The sequence below is a fragment of the Nycticebus coucang genome, chromosome 8 (genome assembly GCF_027406575.1).
Source record: "Nycticebus coucang isolate mNycCou1 chromosome 8, mNycCou1.pri, whole genome shotgun sequence".
Lineage (NCBI taxonomy): Eukaryota > Metazoa > Chordata > Mammalia > Primates > Lorisidae > Nycticebus > Nycticebus coucang.
The window spans coordinates 109,583,979-109,602,856 of NC_069787.1; the positions used below are offsets into that span (position 1 = coordinate 109,583,979).

The 18,878-nt window shown below is 38.9% G+C and overlaps 1 protein-coding gene across 2 annotated transcripts in view; it reads left to right on the plus strand.

Moving 5' to 3' along the window:
- The first annotated feature begins 2,523 nt into the window (after positions 1 to 2,523).
- TRPC1 (transient receptor potential cation channel subfamily C member 1) overlaps positions 2,524 to 18,878 on the plus strand; it is a 78,662-nt gene continuing 62,307 nt past the window's right edge. Inside the window, exons 1-2 of one of the 2 annotated variants that reach the window (XM_053598583.1) lie at positions 2,541 to 3,188; positions 17,400 to 17,554. In XM_053598583.1, coding sequence (XP_053454558.1) covers positions 3,014 to 3,188; positions 17,400 to 17,554 — 330 coding nt within the window. In that variant the 5' untranslated portion in view covers positions 2,541 to 3,013. Of the gene's footprint in view, positions 3,189 to 17,399; positions 17,555 to 18,878 lie in introns of both variants that reach the window. The other variant, XM_053598582.1, reaches the window with a different exon arrangement.

Below are 18,878 nucleotides of genomic sequence, written 5' to 3' on the forward strand. Positions count from 1 at the left end.
ACAAGTGTGATGGCCCTGAGTCAGAAAAGTCTTGTAGGCAAGAAAAAATAGGCAAATGTGGCTTGAGAAGAGTAAGGGAAATATGGACAGTCTGAAGATGTAGACAGGGTCCATCCTAGTTATAAGACTACATTTAAATCTGTAGGTTTTTTTTTTTTGCTTTGGAGTTGTGACTGCTCTTCTCTTTTGTACAAGTAGTTTGGGTGAGTTGCTTTGAGTAATATTTTGCTTCTGAATCTTGTATGCCACTGTTCATCATAACTCCACCATTTGTCTCCATATCACATATGGAGAATAAACTGAGACATAGGTCATGTTAAAATACCCCAATTTATGCTGGATAAAGAGAGGCAAGAGAGAATAGTCTGTATCTGAGATGATTCCAAAAGACTTCTGAAGGGGAGGTTGTAGTTGCAATACTGAGTTACTATGAAATAGGAACAGGATCCCCAAATACTTTGGAATGCCTCCTCTGACTACCTACTAAAGTAGGTTGGAATTCCCCTGAATCTTAGACATTAATCCTCCTATGGTAGTCCTCTAGATAAGGAATCACCTAAGCCCAGAAATTTGAAAAAGCTTCAGATTAAAAAAAGCTGTATCAATGTCTACACCGGTATCTCTTTCTTTCTCTCCCTTCCTGCTTCTCCCAATAGTCCTGAGCCATCTGTATTTTTACCCTTTAACACCTGGAATTGTTGTTTTTTTTGTTTTGTTTTGTTTTTTGAGACAGTTTCCATTGTCACCCGGGGTAGAGTGCTGTAGCATCACAGCTCATAGCAATCTCAAACTCCTGGGCTCAAGCGATTCAGTGCCTCAGCTTCCCAAGTGGCTAGGACTACAGGCGCCTGCCACAACGCCTGACTATTTTTTAGAGACTGGGTCTTGCTTTTGTTCAGGCTAGTCTTGAACTCCTGAGCCTAAACAATCCACCCGCCTCTGCCTCCCAGAGTGCTAGGTTTACAAGCGTGAGCCACCTCACGTGTCCCAACACCTGGAATTTTTGAATGTATCAGGGTTAGAGTTCTGCTACAGACTAAAAATTTTGTCAACTACAAAAAATATGTAAGCACACATACATATATGTTCACTGGCCACAAATTTATAATGAGAAATTTTGACATTCCACCATATACGTAAACGTGGAATTGTATTAAACATTACAGAATGGTGAAGATTTGTGATCTAGTAGAGAGACAGAAAATAACAAAATGACTCAACAGATTATCAACTATTTTGAGGTAAACATGAAAATGTTTGAAAAAGTGGGCAATCTTGGCATATACCAACACCTCTCGGGTAAGATCTAAAGAGGATTTTTAACAATAAAGTCATATTTAGGAAATTTGGGAGTGAAAGTATTGGCAGGGAGAGGGATGGAACAAATCAATCTGAAAGGGATAGGAAAGTATTTGCTTCAAATATAAGATACTCTGAAGTAATTTTTTATATTGCCTTAAAAAACTAAAGGTTAGGCACAATTTGAATTTTTATAGTTGATTGTGGGAAGCAATAGGAATTATTTAAAAGAGTAATTTTCGTTTGTCCCCCAATATTATATAATGGTAAATCTTCTGTAAATAAAAATTGTGATTAAGCAATTATTCACGGAAGTGGAACTTAATTGAGCTTCATTCCACTCATGTCTAAATTATAGATCGACCTTTAAAAATGAGATTCACGGACGTAGCAAACCATTGGCAAGATTGTGATAAATGTTCTTATGCAATAGTTACATATCAGTACCTTTGAATTACATGCAAATAAACGTGTGACATAGGGAACATTATGGCAATTTCAGGAGCAGTTGTTAAAAATATATACACAGCCGGCTGGGCGCGGTGGCCCACGTCTGTCAACTTCGCACTCTGGGAGGCTGAGGTGGGAAGATTGAGTGAGAGCGAGACCTCTATCTCTAAAATAAATACACATACGTATGTAGATACAGACTCGCACGCCTATAGGTATTATGTGGCTGTATATATAGAAAATTAAGTAGCCGGGCGTCGTGGCGGCTGCCTGTAGTCCCAACTATTCAGGGAGGCTGAAGCATGAGGATCCCTTGAACCCAGGAGTTTGAGGTTGCTGTGAGCGAGGCTGAAGCTACGGCGCTCTAACCTGGGCAACAGAGTGAGACTCTGCCTAAAAGGGTGCGTGTGGCCTTCAGGAACAAGGGCAGCTAGCCCAAACCCACGCTGAAGGCACGGCGGGGGTCTTTGCTGCCTCAGGCAGAGTGCCCCGGACTAGAAATCCTCGGACACTCCCGTGAGGGGTTTCCACCAAACGTTAAGCTGTCAGAGGCTCCATCAGTACCCCGCTGCATATCTACTGAATTACCTCAGACCGGCAACCTGGGTGTGGAGCCCGAGGCGGGGACGTGGCGGTTCACCTCAGCAGCGAAAACATAGCGGAGGCAGCCGGCCGCAGAGGAGCTGGGCGCGGCGCATACCTCGGGTCCGCCCCCGTAGCAGGCCCCGCCCACCGAGGGCCCGCCCCAGTGTCGTCGCTACCGCGGAGCGGAGGATGACGTAAAGAGAGTCGCGAACATCTCTGGGCGCAACTAGGCCAGCGATTCCCAGAGCCCTGGAACCCAACGTGCGCAAAAGCACCTCTTGGAGCTCCTCTCCCACCGTCTCTCGTCCTCCCGAGCTGGGCCGCCCCCTGCGCGGCCCCTGCGGCTCTTGGCACGGCCCCGCGCTCGGCTGCTGCCCTGGCGCGCGCCACACTGTCGTCCCCGGACGGGCGCGGACCAGCTCGACCCGGGCGCCGGCGGCTGGGGAGGGGGCGCTGGCCTCGGGGTCGCGCATGCGCCTCCACCAGCCTGGGGCTGTCAGTGGAGGGCGAGTGCTGGTTCCGAGGAGAGACGACGCCCTTCGGGGCCAACGGGCCGCATGCTGAGGCGGCCGTGGGAACGACTCATCCCTTTTCCAGCCCTGGGGCGGGGCTGGGGTCAGGGTCGGGGCCGGTGGGGGCTCCGCCCCCGACTCCTGGCCTGCCCCCGTCTTGGGCCGCGATGATGGCGGCCCTGTACCCGAGCACGGACCTCTCGGGCGCGTCCTCCTCCTCCCTGCCTTCCTCCCCATCCTCCTCTTCGTCGCCGAACGAGGTGATGGCGCTGAAGGATGTACGGGAGGTGAAGGAGGAGAACACACTGAATGAGAAGCTTTTCTTGCTGGCGTGCGACAAGGGTGAGAGCTAGGCCCCTTACTCCGTCTCCGGACGCCCCTGCCCTCCAGACCCTTCTCCCTGCCTTAGTTTACTCGGGGCACTCCCTCTTCCTCGGGCGCCAAGTGTTTGTTCCCGCTGCGCGGGTTGCTGCACTCGGGCGGCCCTGCACCGCCTCTACCCTGAGAGTTGGGGGTGGCCGGGCGCCCCTTGCTGGGGGGCGTCCTCCGAGGGCCACAGCTGGGGTGGCGGCTCCGGCCGTGAGCTCCTGGAGTTGGGTCTGTGTTGTGGTGGCGTCGTGGGACCCCAGACCCAGAGTTTTAGCCCCTCCCTTGCCACCGTCACGGGAATGACTGTTGTCTCGGCTTCAGTTCTTTCCTTCCGAGAGCGGAGAAGGTAGTTTCAGAGGTTCCAGTCGGAAAATACCATGCCTTAGGATTCTTTGTGTTTGGGCTCTGAAGCCCAACAAGGGGATGTTGACAGGCATTATGTATCCGAATATCCTAGGTGGGGATAAGCTGACATGAGGAGAGGACTGGAGAAATTCTGCCTTCGTTCCCAAAACTTTCTCCGAACTTACGGGACACCTTTGTTCCTGCTTTTTAATGGAGAGAAGGGTTTATTGCTCCTTAGTCCTCTTTGGAAAGTAAAGGTAGTGAAAATTAATTACAGGAATCACACTAACATATATGTGCAATATCTTTAGTGTGTTTTCTTTCTTTTTTTTTTTTTTTTTTGTAAGTCTAGAACGAGGTCATTTGTAGGGCCATACCAAAATCTTTTCGTGTAAGCATGCTTTCTAGTGATGCTTGTAATAAAAGGAATAGGAAATTTATTGCCCTAAGACTGATTTTATTTCCTACATGAAAAAGTACTAAAAATATTCTGTGTAGCTTGCTGTACAATGGACATGCTTACTTAGGGAATACTCTGTTAAAATCATGCAAAATGTAAAGCCAAAAGGTAGTTTATACTGTGGAAAGAAAGTACAGAGGGTTTTTTTTTGTATGTCTGGATGTGTTAGGAAATGTGACAGCCTTCCTAACCCCCCTTGCTACTTTTGAAATAGGATTTTATTTACACAGCTTATTGTAAACACATTGACGTATAAACAAAGTCCACTTATGTCTTTTGTCAAATCACTTTTATGTTTTTATGTAATAGTATAAAATATATTACGAAAGCATTTTTGAAAGTTCACTGTGGACACAACTTTGAGTAGTCTTGAAAATGTAAAGAAACATAGGATATGTATAACATCACAAACGTGTATGGAATATGTGAAATTATTTGATACTGCTGGAATGGCTTTGTTAAGTTCTCACATAAAAAATTCCTTGAGAGAGACAGGGGAAAAAACTGTGTTGTACAAGAATGTGTAAGTGGCTGCTACATCTACCTGAGCTCACTGTGCTGTGGTTTTAAAGTAAACAGAAAGTGGGTCAAGAACCGGAATTTGACATTCCTGTCAAACTGAGGGCAGAGAAATACCATAATGGAACGTGGTTGAAGTAGGTACTTGTATGGTGTGTATATTTAGGATTCTTGCATGATACGTCACAAACAAAAGGGAGGTTAAATTTATGAGTTTTATAGTATATGTAGTTACACCAATTGAAACCACTTGTAGTCTTTGTCAGTTTCTCGTTTTATAACATTATTAAAATCCTTGGAGAGATTTGGTTTTTGAGGGTGAGATGGAAACTAAATATGTATGTTTTCACCATACATGAATTAAAAATTTTTAAGTGAATGAGATGAAATAGGTATTTTCTATGTTCCAAGTATGTTGAAACAAATTCTTGGGTTAGATTTGGAAAATAATGTAAATCTTATATATACTTACAGTATACATTTTACACCTTAAAAATAAATTTGAGTTATGAGAGTATATATATTTTTTTTAGTTTGTGAAAAAATAGCCCTATCTGAACACAATAGTATGTATATACACTTAGGGTGACCATTAGCATCTCCTTTTTTTTTGTCTTTTTTGTTTTTTATTTTTATTTTTTTTATTGTTAAATCATAGCTGTGTACATTAGTGCAATCAAGGGGTACAATGTGCTGGTTTCATATACAATCTGAAATATTCTCATCAAACTGTTCAATGTAGCCTTCATGGCATTTTCTTAGCTATTGTATGTGGACATTTGTATTCTGCTTTTAGTAAGTTTCACCTATACCCATTCTAAGATGCACCGTAGGTGTGGCCCCACCCATTACCTTTCCTCCACTCTACTTTGGCCCTTTCCTCATAGTCTTGTGCTATAGTTGGGTTATAGCCTTCATGTGAAAGCTATAATTTAGCTTTATAGTAGGGCTGAGTACATTGGATACTTTTTCTGCCATTCCTGAGATACTTTGCTAAGAAGAATATGTTCCAGCTCCATCCATGTAAACATGAAAGAGGTAAAGTCTCCATCTTTCTTTAAGGCTGCATAATATTCCATGGTATAAATGTACCACAATTTGCAAGTCCATTCATCCCCATTGAAAGTTTTTAATTGGCTTGTCAAAGATCAAATAATGGTAAGTAGCTGAATTCATCTCTTGGTTCTCTATTCTGTTCCAGACATCTACTTCTCTGTTTTTGTGCCAGTACCACGCTGTTTTGATCACTATCAATTTATAGTACAGTCTCAGGTCTGGTAGCATGATTCCTCCTGCTGTGTTTTTATTGCTGAGTAATGTTTTGGCTATTTGAGTTTTTTTCTGATTCCCTATAAAATGAAGTATTATTTTTTCAAGATGTTTAAAATATGACAGTGGAGCTTTAATAGGAATTGCATTAAAATTATATATTGCTTTGGGTAGTATAGACATTTTAACAATGTTGATTCTTCCCAGCCATGAGCATGGTATGTTTTTCCATTTGTTAACATCTTCAGCTATTTCTTTTCTTAAAGTTTCATAGTTCTCTTTGTAGAGATCTTTCACGTCCTTTGTTAGGTATACTCCCAAATATTTCATCTTTGGTACTACTGTGAAAGGAATAGAGTCCTTGACTTTTTTCGGCTTGGTTATTGTTGGTATATATAAAGGCTATAGATTTATGGGTGTTGATTTTGTAGCCTGAGACATTACTGTATTCCTTGATCACTTCTAAAAGTTTTGTAGTAGAGTCCCTAGTGTTTTCCAGATATACAATCATATCATCTGCGAAGAGTGAAAGTTTGATCTCTTCTGACCCTATGTGGATACCCTTGATTGCCTTTTCTTCCCTAATTGCAATGGCTAAAACTTCCATTACAATGTTAAAGAGCAATAGAGACGATGGGCAACCTTGTCTGGTTCCTGATTAAATGGAAATGATTTCAATTTAACTCCATTCAATACGATATTGGCTGTGGGTTTGCTGTAGATGGCCTCTATTAGTTTAAGAAATGTCCCTTCTGTACCAATTTTCTTAAGTGTTCTGATCATGAAGGGATGCTGGATATTATCAAAAGCTTTTTCTGTATCAATTGAAAGAATCACATTGTCCTTATTTTTTAGTTTGTTTATGTGCTGAATTACATTTATAGATTTACATATATTGAACCAGCCTTGAGACCCTGGGATAAATCCCACTTGGTTGTGGTGTATAATTTTTTTGATGTGTTGTTGGATTCTGTTTGTTAGGATCTTATTGAGTATTTTAGCATCAATGTTCATTAGTGATATTGGTCTATAATTTTCTTTTCTTGTTGGGTCTTTCCCTGGTTTGGGGATCAAGGTGATGTTTGCTTCGTAGATTTTTTGAATTTCTGAGGAGTCTATTGTTATTTCATCATTACCATTTCTGATTGATGAAATTAGAGATTTTACTCTTTTTTTCCTGGTTAGGTTGGCCAAAGGTTTATTATCTATTTTATTGATCTTTTAAAAAAAAACAACTTTTGGATTTATTGACCTGTTGTATAATTCTTTTGTTTTCAATTTCATTTAATTCTGCTCTGATTTTGGTTATTTCTTTTCTTCTGCTGGGTTTCGGGTTGGAGTGTTCTTCCTTCTCCAGTTGCTTGAGATATCCCATTAAGTTATTAACTTCCTCTCTTTCCGTTTTCTTGAGGAAGGCTTGCAGTGCTATAAATTTCCCTCATAGGACTGCCTTTGCAGTATCCAAGAGGTTCTGGTAATTCGTGTCTTAATTGTTGTTTTGTTCCAAAAATTTGGTGATTTCCTTCTTAATCTCATCTATAACCCATCTATCCTTCAGCATAAGGTTGTTTAGCTTCCATGTTTTTGTATGGGTATGCAGGTTCCTGTTGTTATTGAGTTCAACTTTTATTCCATGATGGTCTGAGAAGATGTAAGGAATAATTTCTATTTTTTTTTTTTTTTGTAGAGACAGAGTCTCACTTTATGGCCCTTGGTAGAGTGCCGTGGCCTCACACAGCTCACAGCAACCTCCAACTCCTGGGCTTAAGCGATTCTCTTGCCTCAGCCTCCCGAGTAGCTGGGACTATAGGCGCCCGCCACAATACCCGGCTATTTTTTTGTTGCAGTTCGGCCGGGGCTGGGTTTGAACCCACCACCCTCGGTATATGGGGCCGGCGCCCTAACGACTGAGCCACAGGCGCCACCCTAATTTCTATTTTTTTAAAAATTGCTTTGGTTAGATTTGTGGCCTAGGATGTGGTCTATTTTGGAGTATGTTCCATGGGCTGATGAGAAGAATGTGTATTCAGTTTTGTTGGGATGAAATGTTCTGTAGATGTCTGTTAAGACCAGATGTTGAATGATTTAAGTTTAAATCTAAAATTTCTTTGCTTAGCTTCTTTTTGAAGGATCTATCCAGCTCTGCTAAAGGGGTGTTAAAATCTCCAAGTACTATGGAACTGGAGAAAATCAAGTTGCTCATGTCTGCTAGAGTTTCTCTTTATAAATTGAGGTGCGTTCTGGTTGGGTGCATAAATATTAATAATTGAAATCTCATCATATTGAGTATTACCTTTAACAAATATGAGGTGTCCATCCTTATCCTTCCTTATTTCAGTTGGTTTAAAGCCTATTGCGTCTGCGAACAGGATTGCAATGCCTGCTTTTTTCTGCTTTCCATTTGCATGGAGTATAGATGACCATCCCTTCACCTTGAGTCTATATTCGTCTTTTAATGTAAGATGCAATTCTTGTATGCAGCAGATATCTGGCTTGAGTTTTTGTATCCAGTCAGCCAACCTGTGCCTCTTTAGAGGACAATTTAAACCATTGACATTAATTGAGAATATCGATAAGCCTTTGAGAGTCCAGTGGACATTTTTAATCCTTTTGTGACTGTGGAAGTTGGAATTTGATCAAAATTTTCTGGGTGGGTTTACTTTTGTGGTGGAAGACTACACTGGTCTTTATGGAGGATAGGTCTGAGAATATCCTGGAGAGCTGGTTTAGTTATGGCAAATTTCTTCAACATGTGAATGTCATTGAAGTATTTAATTTCTCCGTCATAAATGAAACTCAGTTTAGCTGGGTACAGGATCCTGGGTTGAGAGTTATTTTGTTTTAGGAGATTAAAAGTCGATGACTATCCTCTTCTAGCTTGAAAGGTTTCAGCAGAGAGATCTGCAGTTATTCTAATATTCTTGCCCTTGTAGGTGATGGTTTTCTTTCGTCTGGCTGCTTTCATAATTTTCTCCTTCATATTAAGTTTAGTGAAATTGATTATGATGTGTCTGGGGGATGTCTTATTTGGGTTGAGTCATGCTGGAGTTCTGAAACTGTCTGCTATCTGAATTTCAGAATCTCTTGGCGTGTCTGAAAAGTTCTCCTTCATAATCTCATGGAGAAGAGACTGTGTGCCTTGTGAAGCCACTTCGTTGCTTTCTGGGATCCCTATAAGACGAATATTGGTTTTCTTCGAATTATCCCAGAACTCTCTGAGAGAGTGATCTGTTTTTGCCCTCCATTTCTCTTCCTCTTTGAGAGTTTGGGGTTTTTGAAAGCTTTGTCTTCAATGTTAGAAATCCTTTCTTCTGCTTGCTCCATTCTGTTACTGAGGGATTCTACTGTGTTTCTCAGATCTTTGAGGGATGCAACTTCTTGTCTCAATGTGTCAAAATCTTTGGTCCTTTGGTCTTTCAATTTGTTGAATTCTTGAGATATCTTTTGGGTTACTGCTTGGAATTCTAATTCGATCTTATTTGCTATCCAGATTCTGAATTCGATTTCTGACATCTCAGCTATTTGTTTGTGCATGGGATCTTGTGCTGTGTCTGCCCCATTGATCCTTGCGGGAGTTGATCTACTCCGATTATTCATGTTGCCAGAGTTTTTTAAAGTAAGATTGATTTCGCCTCATGATTGTTTTTCACCGTTGCCTCTGGCCATCCTCAGAGTTGGGAGGTGTCTCTCCAAGATTAGACCCTAGCGGGATCACCCTATTGTTGCTTGATCTTTGTAGGGAGTGACCCAGTGTAGTTCTTCTGGGTCTGCCCCAGCCAGGGAGTTCTGGTTGTGGAAGCAGCTCCAGAGTGTGACATACCCGGATCCAACAGCAGGGCAGGAGGTGGTGTGCAATGTTCTGGGAGTGCCTGGTGCCCAGTGACTTTGGCACAGAGAGCCCAAGGCTCCAGCAGTCTCTGGCCAGGAGAAGGGCTCTCGCAGAGGCAGGGAGGGCTTTGGAGGGTACACTGCTACCAGAGTCACTGGCCAGACAAGCGGGCCGGTGTGGAGGCAGGGAGGGTGCAAGAGGGAGGACGCAGGGTTGGGTGGCTCCCACAGTTCCTGGTCAGTGCATGCGGAGGCCCGGCCGGTGCGGATCACGGGTCAGGGGTCGCAGTGCAGCTCTTATGGAGGTCTGCGTGGTGCCAAGTCCAGAAGTTTGAGGTTGCAATGAGGTGTGACCCCATGGCACTCTACCCAGGGCAACAGCCCAAGGCTCCAGCTCCAGTGTGCCAAAACCCATCTCACTCTGACCCTGAGGGTTAAGGCTGTAAGGCAGCCCAGTCCCCGCCTTTAGGCTGCTAAGTCACTAGGTTACTAGCTCCTGCGGGATCCTTTTTCTGGGACCTTGAGGGCGGAGCCTGCCAGGGCAGTTCTCTCACAGTGGCTGCCTGCGGCCCACAGCTGAACACTATTAGCTTCATCCCGCTCAGCAGCTCAATCTGGGGCCCTAGACATTGCCCAAAGCTCTCTGCACTCCTGCTCAAGCTCTCCCCAAGGCAGTTCAACTGAGTGCCAAGTCCAAAAACACTGAAACCGTTCACAGGTAAGGCCTTTCTGGTTTGTAGTCTCACTGCTGCTTGTACTTATGGCTGCTGGCAGGATTAGGTCAATCAAACACATGCAACCACTTGCCAGTTTTCCACTGTTTTTGTCCTCCTCTTGGGGTCCAGAAGTCCCTTGCTGACTCTCTGTATCCTCAAAGGGATGATTATAGGCAGATCCCACAAGCCAGAGATGCCTGGAGTCTTATCTCCCCAGACTCACCGTGCCCTGTTGCAGGGAAGCTGTTACTCGGCCACCATCTTGGATTGTTGTCCAGAATTTTTTTTTTGTTTACATCTTTGAATTCACTAATACTGTTAAACTTTTTTTAAATGTAACCCAAACCAAATCTAAACATGAAAATTTTCCTGAAGTAGTTACAGTGCCCACTATCACATTAGATCCTTCAGCAGACGAAAACGGCAAACATTTTTAGTAAAGTATCTACTGGGGGCTAGTGCTAGTGCTTTTTATGGATGATTTCATTTAATCCTCACAACCCCATGAGCCAGATCTGTTGTTATCCTCATTTTACAGATGAGGAAAATGAGGCTTAGCAAAATTTAAATATCAATTTGCCCAAGGTTACATTGAGCAATGGTTCTTAGAAAGTAGTATAAAACTGGGGTCTGTCCTGAGCCTGCACTCTTAACCACTGTCAGTCTAGTTGTAGTTGAACAAATAGAAATAATTTCTGTTGGCAGAGACACATACATCCATATTTGGATGTAATTTGAAATTCAGCTTGCTTTCTATGGATATTTATAAACTTTGATTTTTGTATATTATTACAATTGTCCAATAAAGGTAAAAAATAAGCATGGTACTTTAATTAGCACCAGAGTAATATATTTTATTCTTTTCATTTAGTTTACTTCCTCTGCATGTTTATACCATAATTCTACTTAGGGAGGAATTAGGAATTCCTAAAGCAAGAATTGTGGCCATGAGATGGTTGTGTGTATGTTAGTTGATAGGTGGCCATTGGAAGTGTATACAGATTATAGAGTAAAAAAAAAGTAGGAAAGAGACAATGAAAAGATTTTACAGTTTGTAATGGCTGACTTTTATGTAAATGAGTAGATATAGACAACTGCTGATCCAGTTTGTGGGCCCTTAGTAATGGTTATTAGTGATCTTCAAAGTAGGTCAGGATCATCTGAAAGGTAATACCAGGTCCTCTCTGTGTAAAATTTTAGAAAAAGTTCCTATGAGAGGCCAGGCCTGGTGGCTCATGCCTGTCATCCTACCTCCCTGGGAGGCCAAGGCAAGCAGATTGCTTGAGCTCAAGAGAGACCAGCCTGAGCAAGAGTGAGACTTTGTCTCAAAAAAAAAAGAAAAGAAAAGGGAAAAAAAGTTGCTGTGAAATAATGTTAAGTCTGGGCCCCCGAAATGAAATTCTGAGAATGTACACTCATTCTTTCTAGGCATAAAACTTCATAATTCAAAGGTAAAACTTAATTGAAACAAGAGTCAAGTATAAATATGTTGTTTTATGAAATGCTAAGTAGTGATTTTTACCACCAACGTCTTTTTCCTCACTTAAGAGTTAGTGTGGTAATGAGCCCCTTATAAATACGGGGCCCCCTGGTGTCCCTCAGGTCTGATGACTGGAGAAAGGGAAAATAAGTTTATTTCGAAAGTAAACTAAGTGTAGTTCATGTGAATTTTCCTCTTTTCAAGTAATTTGAGTAGATGGTAGCTTTTAGCATATATTTGCAAATATCAACCTACACGAACCCTTTATTTTACTGATGTAATCAGTTCTTGTGCAAAAAAGCGAAATTTGAAAGGATTTAGTCTCTGCCAACTTTCCATGGAGAGTATTTGTAGTAAATTGATTTACAGTCATTGAGTCAGATGTCCCTCCTTGGAATTTCAGCACTGGGTTAGGGAAGGAATGGAAAGGGCAAAATTTCACTTTTATACCTGGGTTCAGCCTAATCTCAGTGTGCTGTATCGCTTTTGTGATATAATTTGCTGCATTGTGGGGAAGATATAATATACCTTAATATATTTAATGGGCCTTTTCTTTTCTTTTGCTTTTATCTATTTAACAAGCAATTTTGAAGTGCAGAGTTGAAGAGGATGGTGATGGGAAGAAAAACTGCAAAATACTGGGTATTGCGGAGAAGTTTTTTTTGTTGTTTGTTTTTGAGACAGACTCTCACTTTGTTGGCTTGAATAGAGTGCCCTGGTATCAAGATAGCTCACAGCAACCTCAAACTCTTGGGTTTGAGAGATCTCTTGCCTCAATTTTTCTATTTTTTTTTTTTTTAGTAGAAGGGGGGGGGTCTCACTCTTGCTCAGGTGGTCTCAAACTCCAGAGCTCAAGCAATCCACCTTCTGCGGCCTCCCAGAGTGCTAGGATTGCAGTCATGAGACACCTTGCTCAGCTGGCTGAGAAATTTTATGTTGACAAGGGGCACCTAATATAAGGAGGTATGTGCTCATATGAAGAAAGAAAATTTTGCAGAAAGGAGAGGTAAAGGGCCCTGTAGGCAACATTTTACTAACATTTCACAAGTGAGATAAGCCTTGCACTTAAATTACTTGTATAGAAAAGCTTTTCAAATTAAGTTTTAGGATGTACTACTTGAGAATTTTTGCTGTAGGGAATGGTTCATAGTTATTTTAACCAAAAATTACTCAAATCATCAAAATCTTTGTGGATAATTGATCTCTTAACAGACTACTTATCGAACAGCTAGCTGCTTGACATTTCTATAATACTGCCATTTCTTTGTAGTGGTCCCACAAATGTATTTCTTTTTGTTATTTTTACTTTGCTCTTGTTTTCTATAAGTCATCATCAAAAGTACTTATCAGATTCTTAAGTTAAGCTACTGAGAAAGTGCTTTTATCAAGAATTTACTGACTCCTTTAGGAGCTTATTCTGTAATGGAGATGCTCTCTTGTGCTCTGGTGAAGAGCAATAAGGAAGAAACAAAAGTATGTTTGTGTATATTGAATCTGTCTGGGGGAAGAAGCAAATGCTTAGTTTAACTTAAATGGCCTATATGTGATTTGGGAGATGGGATGTTCCTAGTACAGAGGTAATATTTTAACTGGGCAATTAAAAAAATGTAACCCATGCAGAACCTCTATACCTTGTATATTATAAACTTGTAGAGAAGTATTAAAAGATTAAATTTTATTGTATAAGTATTGTTGCAACCTTAGAATAATTCCTTTTACATTACTACTGATACTATAAGTATCTTCTTCATAGTTGACTTCATCAAATTTCATGCTACTGAGAAGTTTAAGATCTAGGATTAGTAGTTTAATAGGTAATGAGAAGTTCAAAAGTTATCACTAAGAGGTGGTAAGTAATGACTTTTAGGAGCCTTAAATGGATTATCAGGACTAAAAGAATCCAATACCGTATCAGTATAGCTATGAGATTTAGTACAGTTTCTTTAGATGCCAAAGTTTTGTGATTACTATAATGCGGTGATCCGCACTATTATTACAGCTTCTGTTAATTTTTCAAAATAACTCATTTATTTTCTAATCATATTCAAACAATAATTCTTTTATATTTTTCTAGCTTAATTTATATTGACCAATAATATACTTTTCTAGTGTATAAATATATATAACTCATATGTGAGATTAAATGTAAAAAACAAAATAAACCCTTTATGAAACTGTGTTGCTACATACTTGATGTAAACTAAAAGTTTTATACCACTTGGAAGATCATGATAAAGGCAATCTCAGGTCATATACCATACTCTCATCACAAAATAAACATTGCTTCTAGTTCTTCTACTAGTCAAGTTCAAGAATGTACTTTTATAATTTTTATCAACTGATTTACTGTTAAAAAATCATTACCTTATGTGTGTAGTATAATTTTTTCCTACAGCGATATGAATCGTTGCTCTTTTGCCAGATATTTTTTATCATTAATAGTCATCATGATTCATAAACAACTAAGTAATTATGGTAATAATTATCTTTTCTCAAAAATAGTTCAAGAACTGTGAACAGTTCAGTATGCTTTGTTTTTGAGTATTTTTAATTTTGAAGGTTTCAGTTACAATAATATGATTACAAATAAATCGGGGTCTGTAATATTACGTTTTGCACATTTGATAAAACTACAGTTTAAATCATTTCACTGTAAAAGTATGCATGTATTTTTTTTCTTTTTAGAATTTAGTTCAAACTAATTTGAAGTTGACTATAGAGTTAACGTTTTTATCAGTTTGGTCCTTATTTACATTTCTAAATCTAGCAGTTGAATTTGGTTAAGTCTTTGTATTATTTTACATCATCATTCTTTTACCCCTTAATAAAAATCTTCTGTTTTAAGCATTATTGGTAATATTTCAGTTAGAATGTTCCACTTGCCACATTCAAACTTTGTTACAGAAACTTGGTTTAAAATGTTTTACAATTTCTTTCTTTTTTTTTTTTTTGTAGAGACAGAGTTTCACTTTATGGCCCTCGGTAGAGTGCCGTGGCATCACACAGCTCACAGCAACCTCCAACTCCTGGGCTTAAGCGATTCTCCTGCCTCAGCCTCCCGAGTAGCTGGGACTACAGGCGCCTGCCACAACGCCCAGCCATTTTTTGGTTGCAGTTCAGCCGGGGCCGGGTTTGAACCTGCCACCCTCGGTATATGGGGCCGGTGCCTTACTGACTAAGCCACAGGCGCCGCCCTTTACAATTTCTTTTTAAGAGATAAAATTCTCCTGTACTTCACAACTAATTTCAAATTTGGCTAATATAAAATTAAACTGAGCAACAGCAATGCTGCCATTTCAGTGATGGCGAAATTTACCATCTTATGCCTGAAAATCAAATGAGATGCCAGTGAGGAAGAGGTGAAATCATCCTTTTAAAATCAGTGTTGTGACATTTCTCCACTATGTTTGTCAGGGGTTTATCACAGTTGGTCAGAATAAATTCATTCTTAAGGGTCCATGGGATTAAGAATCCTCTGGTATTTTGTAAACTATTCTTTTTTTAAAATTGCTGGTTACAGGCAGCGCCTGTGGCTCAAGGAGTAGGGTGCTGGTCCCATATACCGGAGGTGGCGGGTTCAAACCCAGCCCCAGCCAAAAAAAAAAACCACAAAAAAAAAAAAATAATAAAATAAAATTGCTGGTTAGGACTTACTATATTGATTTCATGATTGCTAATGGATTATAACCTGTAATTTGGAAAACATTGGTCTAGAATGGTTATTGGCTGAGCAGGAGTGTGGCACAAAGTAAATTCAGAATGGTAGCAAGGTCTAAGTTCTATAGACCTGTGTAGGCCACAGTAAGAATTTTGAATTTTATTTTAAGTGTTACAGGTGAAGGTCATAAGCTTGAAATGATTTGAATTTTTAAAAGATCACTCTGGCTACAGGGTGGAGAGTGGATCAAAGAAGTTGGACTACAGAAGGAGTGAGCAAATTTTGACCCACAGGCCAAATCTACCAATTTTTGTGAGTCTTAGAGTAAGACTGGCTAAAAATATTGCAGAATTAATGAAGGGTAGAATCTTTAGATTTAGAAAACCTAATGAGTCCTAAGCAATATGAAAAATTAACCTTCACCTAGACACATCGAGATAACAAAACAACAGAGTTGTTATGGGTAGCATTCTCCTGCTACTAAAATATTAAAATAGATTCCCCTTAAGTAAGGTTTTAAATGTTATTTTCCAGTAATAGTGATATATTTTCACTGGTCTATCTTTGGTTACTATTGGTTCAGCTTGTGGCTAAGAGTATCACTTTGTGAATTATCTGGTAAGTTTTGCACATGGAACATAAGTGTCTAAATTATTTGTTTAGTTTTCTTCTGGAGGGAGCTAAGGAAATAAGTTGTCACGAAAACTACCACTCAACTTCTTTCAAAAGAAGGGGTGTGTGTGTGTATGTAAGGCCATAGATTAAAAATAATTGCAAACTTATTTGAAATTTTAACTAATAAAATCTGCTATCTGTCTTTCTTAGTTGTTTAGTTTTAGCATTTTTTTCTTTCTGTATCATGACATCGTTTATTTCTTTTTCCTTCTGGTTTCCACACTAATTGTTCTTTCCCTATTTTTTATTTATAGACTTCTAATGAGCAACTATAAGCAAGTCACTTAAAATGGTTTATTCATCTTTTGTTTAAAAGTTAAATGAAACAAAACAAACAATACCTCCTTTGCTTTCTTTCTTCATGTAATTAGCATTTCTTTTTAAATTTATTCCCTTTATTACTGCACCATCTGGTCAACAGACAAATGTAGTGGTGCCTTGGTGAACATGATTACAGCTATAATTATTCTTGTTTTCCCACATGGGACAACTGTTTTGTTCTGGGCTACAGTCAGGCAGAAGGCAGTCTGCTTGCTTCTTACAGGTCAAGCACTAATCCTCTTCCTGCCTTTTGATTTTGTGAGCTGAATGTTCTCTGGTCCTTTGATCTAAACAGCTTCATTAGTCAGATGATGTGTGTATGTGAGTTGGGGTTAAGGGTGAGCGTGTTGGGAGAATGGGAAGAAGAGAGGACTTTCAAGCCTCCTTTCCTTTACTATACATACCCACAAGCATAGACATTCTTTCCAAAGTATGTTTTTCCCCTGTAAAACCTGCATATGATGTCCTGTACTGACTAGATCTAATTTTTAATCATTAAGATGTATTAGCAAATGTCTGTATGTATAGTTAAGATATAAAACTTAGTTTCTTCTATTTTATTTTTCTGTTAGTCTGTACTTTTGAGCATCCTTTATAAAATTGCTTTCAGTATCTTCTAAAAGTATCTCTTACTTATGTTCATCTAGTTATGAATTTAGTTCAAATGAACTGAAATAACTTATTTCATATTTAAAAATTTTCTACTTTTTATTGCTTGCAACTGACGTATTTACTATTTTATTAAGATTTAAGTTTTCAGTAAGGAGATGATCACATTTTCTGTGTAATGTTTCCATATAAAAAATGAGTTTAGGTTTTTAATTTTTTAATTCAACAAGCTGAGTTTTGCTTTATAGTCATTCTTATTTAATATGTCATGAATATTAAATTATGTTTGTATATTGTTATTTAGGTGATTATTATATGGTTAAAAAGATTTTGGAGGAAAACAGTTCAGGTGACTTGAACATAAATTGCGTAGATGTGCTTGGGAGAAATGCTGTTACCATAACTATTGAAAATGAAAACTTGGATATACTGCAGCTTCTTTTGGACTACGGTTGTCAGGTACAAGGCTAGATGATTTTATCCAGTGACTTCTAAGTACTGTTAGTTATGTCACGTTTTCTTCCTGTTTTCTTTCCTCTTTTTCCTTCCTTTTTCTTTCTCTCATTCTGTTTCTTTCGCCTTTAATTTATTTTAAGCCACTAGAAGTTTTAAAAACAAACCAAAAGAAACTTTTTAAGGAAATATAATATTTTCCTCCTAACCATAAATTTTCTGCATATCTGACTTATTAAAAGATAATTTTGTTTTTATTACCTAGAGTATTATGTATATTATATACTTAAAGTTTTGGAAAGTGTCAGAAGAACAGGTTTTTCTAAGGCTTATATTATTTACAACAAAAATGGTCCTGACTCACAGTTTTCATTTTGACTTTGGTTTTCTCTCAAGTTTTATTAAATTTCCTTTTTGAATTTTATTACTTCCTTATATTTAAAGATGAATGAATTTTTTAAAACTGGAAAAGAGAAACCTTTCTGTTTGTCTTCATATCAGTCTAGGTAGAAAAGCAGCCATCTGTGTAAGTCTTGAAAGAAATCACTCTAGAGATTCTGAAGGGAATATGACAGTGTTATTTTTCTTTCCTTTTTGGTTTATGATAGGACTTAGTACATGAAATACAGCTCTTTTTTTTTTTTTTCCATAATGAGGCATATTTTTTGAGTGGCATCAGGAAGCACTCAGCAGATTTTCCGAATATAAGTAGGGTAGTTCTATGTACATTTCTAAAATGTATATATATATGTGTGTGTATTTGGTAACATATATTACCATCTCCAAATATATATGTTTGGAGTAAAAAAAGATGTTGTTTACCCAGAAACCTTAGTCTACAACATAACTGAGAACCAGAAAGTCAATAATAAATACCTCTGAGTAGCTAGAGTAACTGCCATAAATTTTAAAAGTTTACTGAAATAAGTTTAGGAACTTGAGTTATAGGAGTACTTCTGAAGTCCTCCTTCAAAGTCTGTTTTTTTCTCATTTTAGATTTCATTTTAACACAATTATTTTGTAATCCATAGAGTTTTAGGTGGAAAATGGAAGGTCATGAGAACTGCAGTGGTACAGTAGGAGACATGGTACCTCTGACACTGTTGAATAAAGAGGTGAACAGCATTACATATCTGAAGGAGTTAATATATTAGAATAGCAGTTAAAGTTTATAAGAATAGCTCAGTCAGTAAGAAAAAGTTAAATTATTTTCAATACCTATTCTTTTAGAAGAAAGAAGAAATATGTACATGTGTGTTTGTGTATACACATACTTTCAGAGGATTTATATGTATGTATACCTTCTGAAAGCAGAAAACTATCATCTAAA